Source organism: Cyprinus carpio, chromosome B6 (assembly GCF_018340385.1).
Source record: "Cyprinus carpio isolate SPL01 chromosome B6, ASM1834038v1, whole genome shotgun sequence".
In the NCBI taxonomy this organism is placed as follows: domain Eukaryota; kingdom Metazoa; phylum Chordata; class Actinopteri; order Cypriniformes; family Cyprinidae; genus Cyprinus; species Cyprinus carpio.
In genome coordinates, this window is record NC_056602.1 from 16,258,964 (window position 1) to 16,267,465 (window position 8,502).

At 35.3% G+C, this 8,502-nt stretch overlaps 1 protein-coding gene across 1 annotated transcript; it reads right to left on the reverse strand.

Moving 5' to 3' along the window:
• Window positions 1-390: 390 nt before the first annotated feature.
• Window positions 391-6,354, reverse strand: LOC109079284 (dermatopontin-like). The gene is made up of 4 exons (XM_042725883.1): window positions 5,935-6,354; window positions 1,417-1,542; window positions 1,116-1,223; window positions 391-949 (listed from the first exon to the last, which is right to left on the reverse strand). The coding sequence occupies exons 1-4, from the start codon at window positions 6,222-6,224 to the stop codon at window positions 883-885; spliced, it is 591 nt and encodes a 196-aa protein (XP_042581817.1). The 5' UTR covers window positions 6,225-6,354; the 3' UTR covers window positions 391-882.
• Window positions 6,355-8,502: the final 2,148 nt, after the last annotated feature.

Consider the following 8,502-nt stretch of genomic DNA (forward strand, 5'->3'; position numbering starts at 1 on the left):
TTTGGTCTAAGTACTAAGTATTTATTTTTTATGTTTTTGGAAGTTGTTATGCTCACCAAGGCAATCTGATCGAAAATACAGTATTTGAAACAGTTTTATCTTTAAATAACTGTTTTCTATTTGAACATACTGTACTTAAAACTGTATATTATATGTATTTATTAAGCATACTCTTAATGCAACATATTCTGTAGAAAATGTACGGTGTTTATCATATCCTCATAGGCCCAAAGCTTATACATCTGTGCACATTTACAAATATACACAGGGATCAAATGTAATATGACTACATCCGCTCAATAGTTCAAGCTAAGCAGAAAACAGATGGAGAAAGGATGAAGTGGTAAACAGCCCTTGTGTGTGTTGCACAATGCAGAAAAAAAAGCAGACTGTGGGAGAAACCTTTGCTTTATTAGTTCTGCCCATTTTTCCAAAAAGTTCAGTATGTTTTGTTACTCCATCTGAGTATTTGAGACTTACATTAAAAATAAAACCAAAAAATACACCAAAAGGAATATTTTGAACTTTTTAAACAACCATTCAAGAAGGCATTGGAGATCATAGTCAAATTTGTAAAAACGAAAAAAAAAAAAAAAAAAAAAAAAAAAAAACTGTTTTGTTCCTTTTTGACATTTATATTTTAAAAATGATTACAAAATATTTGTTAACATGGAAATAACAGAAATTACTGCAAAATATGAGACCATAATAATCCATGCAGGCTTATACAGAGCAAATCAAATGTTTCTAAGCTGTGACACTAATAAAAAATATGGAGAATGTTGTATGTTTTCAGTGAAAGCTTTTATAAGTGCTTCTGTGACGTGCATGTGCTCTTTTAGCATAGATGTGTTGATAAGAACATTAAGTGATGAATGCAGTCTAGAAGTTTTCAAACTGACAATCAAAGTCTGTCATTCGGCACAAGATATACTTCCACTGCCGATCCCTGCAAAGCATGAAAAAAAAAGACAGTTATCTTCCCACAAAAGGAAAACAATTTACAACAATAAACAACAACAAAAATAATCAAACAAAAGTAATTTTTATTTTGACATAAATGCATTAGAGGTAAACCCTTTAAGTGTAAAGGATAAGCAAGTATTCATACAGACCTCAGTACACCACTGAAAGTTGTTTGAGCCCCCCTTATGAAGTAGCCGTAACTGGGGACTACCATCTCCCCCTCTTCTCTATGGTACTCTGGAACATCATTCGTCTTCCTGTGCATAATTCAAGAAAATGCAATCAAATGAAAGGTTATAAATTATGTGACAAAACATCCTATTGTAGAGCTTTAATTTAATTATCAGAGGACACATAATCCTAATATCTGTGAATAACTCGGGATGTATAGAGGTTGTTTAGTAACTGTATGAATATATTAGATCACCATTTCCAATACTAACAATCAACAGCAGCGAATATGGGCACCTGCGGGCATATCGACAGCAGTAGAATTGCCATTCTCGATCCAGAACTGCTTCAAAATACTTACTTTGTACACCAGCAACCAGCCCATTGTTAGTGCAAACTGAGGACCTGTAGACAGTACAAATATTACTTTTATTTTGACAAAGAGGCTAAACAATAGACATTTGTTATTTGATAAATTAATATGAATCTGTTAAAATAAAGCATTGGAATATTGTAGTCTGTGAGGTGTGACTGCCTTTAGCTATTGACCTTTTATTGTGTGCATCTTCCTGTATATACTGAAGGCCTGACTAAAACAGCAAGAGGAACATTTGCCTGACAAACATGCATGAACACAGCATTCATTCTTTCCTTTTTGTCTGGCGCCATTAGTTCCATTTTGCCACTACAGAGCTTTAAATGTAGAGTTTAAAATTAATCTTTTGGATTTTTGACAAGTTTATTGCAGTTTGAGCAGATATTCAGAAACACAGCACAGTTGTGAGTGAGATATGAACAGCATAGTGCTATTGTGAGTGCTACTGAACAGCAGTTAAATAAAAAAGAAATTCATATTGAGTAACTTAGATTTTAGACACAATATTGGCAGTTATTTTATCTGTTTTTGCATTTAATGAATATAGTTTCAAGAAAAGCCGCAGTAACAGATAGTAACAGATAGCAACCTTGTTTTTGAATGATTCAGTGACTCATTTAAAAAAAAACCTTGTTTTTGAATGAATCGGTTGAGTGAATGATTCAGTGACTCATTCATATAGACAACTGATTGGTTTGATTCCAGAAAGCATTAGCATTGTTAAACAAAAAGATTATGAAGCGAATTAAGGATTCAGTGTAAAGTAAATGATTCAATGACTCACTCATAAAGAAATTTCACTTGTTTCATTACTGAATGAATCAGTATTGTTGAATTTATTGGTTGAGTGAATGTTTCAATTACTCATTTATAAAGACAAATCACTTGTTTTGCACCTAAATGAATCAGCAATATTGAATGAATCGGCTGAGTAACATCGTTCAATGACTCACTCATGGCGAAACCATGTAACCCGAAGGAATTCATGGAGTGATACGGTGAACATCCCATTGGGATCCTGTATCAAGACTCTCGTCCAATCAGATGTAAGAACTGTAACAGTCATATGAATCACCCACAATGGTTTTAGAATATTTAACCCATGTAATTAAACTTCCGCAGCTATGATAAACTTTGACCATAAGATATTCATGTTTGTTACAGCAGGAAGTATGCAAAATACATTTTTACGTGTCATTGCAATAATTCTAAATTGCTTTAACCAGTCAGTAATTATAAGCAGAGAAGTTGTTTTGATGTAAGTTTTTTAAGCCAGCAAATGTCACCTCTGAAGTGACTGTGAGACTGGGAGTAGTTTTTATGGTTTTCTGTAAATACAGGTTTATTTATACAGTCTGTTGTCATCACAACAGGCAGACAATCACAAGTTCTACACTGCTCCCCAGCCACCAGCAGTACCAGACTTTTGTCATAGCAACACTTACGCTATGGGCAACTATTCCACCAATAGGAAGTCTAGGCCAGGGCCTTTTCCCAGTGGAATGTCATCTATGCAGAAGTTCAAATCAGAGAGACCATTCTTATAATGTGTATATATATTTATATACACAAAGAAAATACATTTTGGATTTTGGGAAAGTGCTATTTAAAAAAAAAAATCATATATAAATAGATTTACAGTGGAAAATCTATTTAAAAATGGGGTAACACTTTAGTTTAGGGACCAATACTCACTATATACTAGTTGCTTATTAGCATGCGTGTTTCTAGCACATTGGCTGTTATACATGTTATCTATGTTATGAATGCATTTTTGCATATTTTAAATCAGTCCACGAATTGTGAAACTGATCTAAAGAGCATAAGACTGCATAAAATGATTTCTTAATTGTAAGTTCCCAGCATGCAGTAAGTCTGTCAGACAGTATTCCCTCACAAAGCTCTAGCAGTGTGCAGCAGACAGGGCTTGAGGTCACTGGCACTGGCTCTAAGGAAATCTCACAAAGTGGGCAGTAGATCAGGGAAAACTATACCGAGTCCAATTAACCCATTGGAAAAACTCCCCCAATGCTGTTGGAGTGGGTGGAGAAAACTTGATGGAACACTGAATGGCCCTTGACGCTGTTGCTTATGCCCTCAGAGACTGATCGCAGCAACCAGACTTTTCCTGTTCTAACAAGCTGGAGAACTGGTAAAATAAGGTCAATTGTCATGAGAATCACATGAACTGTAAGTCATCTTAAGAGTCTTTGCATTAAGATGTCTTTCTAGCCATGATAGGAAGAGCTTGAGCCAAAATCGCAGAAAGTTACTGTTACTGACATTTATGGTGGTACAACACACATCACATCATTAGAAAAAGAGGAAGGAAACAAGGCAATCGTCTCACATCAAGACATTACGGTTATTGTAGAGGGGAAAATCATGAGAGGGTTATGAATAATTTTTCATGTCGGACCATTCTGGGCAAACATTCACGTTCCTGTGGACAACCAGATTCTAAAAGCAGAAAAGACTATTTCATTGTCAAACACAAAAGTTAGTTTTAAATGAATAGCTCTTTTCATAATACTTACTGTTCCAAAGCAGCGTTACAAAAAAAATAGCGCCTTAGTATCCCCGAGTGATCATGTCAAAGGTGACCGAGATAAAGAAAGCAGCTAGTATAATGTTTAAACCAGTGCATAATATGCTTTTGCTTATTGTAGTACACCTTCAGTTTGAACTTTATGTTTTTATATCAAGGCAGCAGCAATTGATTATCAAAATATCCATTCATAGAGTGTCCTGGCACTGTAGCACTGTGAGTATAGAATGAGCTTGTTATTCCAGGAAAAGTTTAATCCTGAATGTGTTCAAAACAACAAAGCTCATTCTGTTCAGTGCAGTTCAAGCAAGTCTCAAAAGCCTTTAATGGGTCAGATTTCAGTCTGAGAAGTTAGTCCTCTGGACTCTGTGTAAACCTAGCAAAAGTGAGAGAATAGAGCATGCAATCATTTCATTCATTTAGTTGTAATCGACAGTCAGATCGAGTTGAATGAGAGACTGTGATGTAATTGTTATGTTTTCAGTATCCTCAATATTATTTTAGTATAAATATGACTGAATCTTTAATATGCAGTCCTGTTCATACAACAGAATACTGCAATGTCTATTTATCATCACAATCAATTTTAATAATGCCTGCATTCTATGCACTGAATAATTGAGTCCCATTTGAGTGTATTTACCATTATGAATTTAAATGACACATCAACATTCAATTTCACATTCAGGAACAGAATGCTTTTGTGTTTGGTAGTGCATATCCTTCACATACAATAAGAGCATTATGGAGGCTATACACCACACTAAACATACAAAGTTTTAAAATGTACATTCAAAAAAAAAAAATGATAAAATAAAATAAAATAATAATAAATATGGTTTTAACTGTTTATTTATATTTTAATTTATTTAAATGTTTATTTATTTATTTATTTATTTACTTTGTTTGCATTTGGTTGACATTTTAAGGTATGTCGTTGTTGTTGTTTATATGAGTAAACCAAATTTTGGAAGTCCTTCAAAAACTAATTCTTTAAGTTTGTTTCCTCAGTTTTCTTTACTTTTTTATAAAAAATCTTCCCTTCACTGGAGATGCAATTAGAAGATGATGGTAGCATGATTTAGCTTTGGAAATTTGGAATTGTGGAGATCACAGAACTCTTAACAAATCCTTAACCAGCAATTGAGAACCAGTTCAAAATATTGATAAAAATGATAATAAGCTAAGTAGGTCATTCATCCCCACTCCTTCTGAAGTGCAGGAAATGTACATAAGTACAGACATTTTGGACAGAAATTATTTCATAGATAAGTACGATTGATCATCCTATAGCACTCACATTATTATAATGTATACGTGCCTTTAATGCAACTAGAGAGACAATTTTAAAACTTTAAATAGCAGATAAAAAAGGATTAATATCTATTTGGTTAAAAGTAATTTTTTCAGTATCTCCCACTGGAAAGACTGGCTGGTGGCCATCAGAGGGTGGGCCATTCCTGGATTTGAACACCATTCTTAAACTGAGGTGACTCATCATTGTTGGATTGACAAAGTGGACGGATTTTTGCATTTAGAATTTTCATTTATGTGTATTGGCTAGAAACTTGATACTGCAAAGTCCTGAAATAGTAATTAAAAAAACATGCATTCTTGCAATGTTTGGCACACATAAGAAAAATATTCAGTTTATTCCATCTATTGCATATTCTCTATGTATCTCTATGTAACACTTTTTATAAAATTACATTGACTGGAACATCGGGGTGTCATTTCATGGTCCTTTCTACTTCATTGAATGTTATCATGTAAAACACACTCACAAATGTGTTTTGCATTATAGCGAGACATATAAATAAGGCATATACCTCTATGAACCTGCACACTATTACCCGCATACATACAGACATACCATTCCAACCCGGCTCTGTTGATATCGTCCCACCAGCATTCGTTGGGCTCTCCCCAGTCATAGGGAGTTCTCTGGCACTCAAAGTTCCACAGGCGGTCCGAGCCTTCCTTCTCACTGAAGTAACTCCTGATTGCCACTAAGACCTCACCATGGGGACACTGAAAGTTGAAGCCCTGGCGCCAGGTATTCACCCACTCCTCACCGGTATCATGCATGTAGCCGTGCTGAGCGCTGGCTGTGGAGAAAACCATCAGCAGACACAGAGCCTGCAGAACATGTGCTGAGCTCATCCTGAAGTCAAACTCTGCGGAACTTCTCAATGCTTCCTCCGCCTTAAAGGCTCCCTGGGTTGTGCTCTCCAGATGTTCTGTGTCCGGATCCAGGGGTGATAATTTTCACCATAACCAGATGGTTACGGTCAGGGATTGGACTTTTTTGTATTGTTAAGGAGGATGTTTCCAGCCTCCTCCCAGACTGTGCCGTAGACTCTGTGGTCGATTTTTTTTTTTAAAGAGAAATCTCACTTTAAGGCCAAACATTGATGTAAACAGAATATATTTATTTTCAATCTATCATTATTGTGTTAAACAATGTGATTGAATGAGGAGCTTTCACAGGAAATAACATTTGGAGTGAGAAATTGAGCTATTTTTCTAAAAATGGTGCTAAATAGAACTGAATGTGGTTTGAAACAATGGCTCATAATCATAGGGGAACCACTTTAAGTGTTATATAGCACCTATGTTTAAAGGAGCTATAATGGTGCTATGTAGAACCATAATAATAACCCCATTCTCCTTCTTAGATTTTAGATATGTTACTCCACTCTCATATGTTTGCCATAAATGGGAATTTACTACAAAACAAAAAGCTTAATCACTTTTGAATCACTTTTATGCTTTTCTGAAGTCAAAAAGTCTTGTGTGGGGTCACTGGATTATTTCTTTATGGGGGGACTTGGGGGCAAGAAGGTTGAAAACATTATCTTCAGGAAATACACTGTATTTTAATGTTTTAATCCTTTCCCCAACTAAACTAAGAGACTAAGAGAGAGTTAGAGAACCTTTAAAGAATAATACAGGGACTTAAAGGGATAGTTCACCCAAAAATGAAAATTTGATGTATATCTGCTTACCCCCAGGGCATCCAAGGTGTAGGTGACTTTGTTTCTTCAGCAGAACACAAACCAAGATTTTTAGCTGAAATCGTTGCAGTGTATCAGTCTTATAATGTAAGTGGATGGGAATCACAGCTAAAACATACAATACAACTAAAAAACAAAACAAAACCAAATTATACCCTTCAGCTCGTGACGATATATTGATGTGTAAAGGCACAAAACGATTGGTCTGTGCAAGAAACTGAACAGTATTTATATCATTTTTTTAACTCTGATTCACCCAGTGTCTGAACTGTTACTGTGCACGTTAAAATGTAAAATGTAAATATGGTTAGGTGTTAACTCAAATATTTCTAGGTGATCTGACTCTTAAGAATTACTTTCATTGGTGAGTTACAGCTAAATTTATTCAGATTAATATGTGGTCATGTTAAAGGACTTCACCCAAAGTTACCCAAAAATGAAAATGAAAAAATGAAAAAATTTCAGGCCATCCAAGATGTAAATGCATTTAATTCCTCATCGGAACAGATGTTGAGAAATTTAGAAATAAAAATTTAGTAATAAAAGATAGCTTTTGTGAGAGTTTTTTAGTTTACATTTAGCTATAATATAAACATTAGACTTGCTATATAGTATACATCAGTTCAGCGGTTCTTTGAGGTGGTTGAGGTGCTATATAGCACTGCTACCATAAAGAAACTGTTAAGCCCAGTACGGTTCTTCAGTGGTTCTTTGGGGTGGTTAAGATGCTATATAGCACCATTACCATTACAAAGAAACTGTTAAGAACCCTGTATAATTATTTAAATGTTCTCTAGTGCTCTCTCGATCTCTTAGTTCACTTGGGGAAAGAATAAAAAAACAACAACATTAAAAGTGTATTTCCTGAAGATAACATGGTTCTCAACCTCTTTGCCCCTAAGGCCCATTTGACAAAGGGGCCGTGTGGATCCTTTAAAGATAGATGCTATATAGCACTTTTAGTGCTATTCAGCACCATTTTAGAGTGTATTTCTAACTTTAAATGTATGACTGGGTGATAATATAGTTTACATTTTGCGGCAGTATGAGCAATCATGCAATTCGTGGGGAAGTCATGGCCTAATGGTTAGAGAGTTTGACTCCTAAGGTTGTGGGTTCGAGTCTCACTATGTAAAAAAAACAACTAAATTAATCTTTATAAAAAAAAAAAAACCACAACAACCAACCGGGCACCGCAGCATAAATGGCTGCCCACTGCTCCAGGTGTGTGTTCACGGTGTGTGTGTGTGTTCACTGCTGTGTGTGTGCACTTTGGATGGGTTAAATGCAGAGCACGAATTCTGAGTATGGGTCACCATACTTGGCTGTATGTCACATCACTTTTATTCAGTTGTGGGGTAAAACGAAACACCCACAGGAACCCCAGGAAAAACATGCAAACTCCACCCTGAAAGGTCTCATGG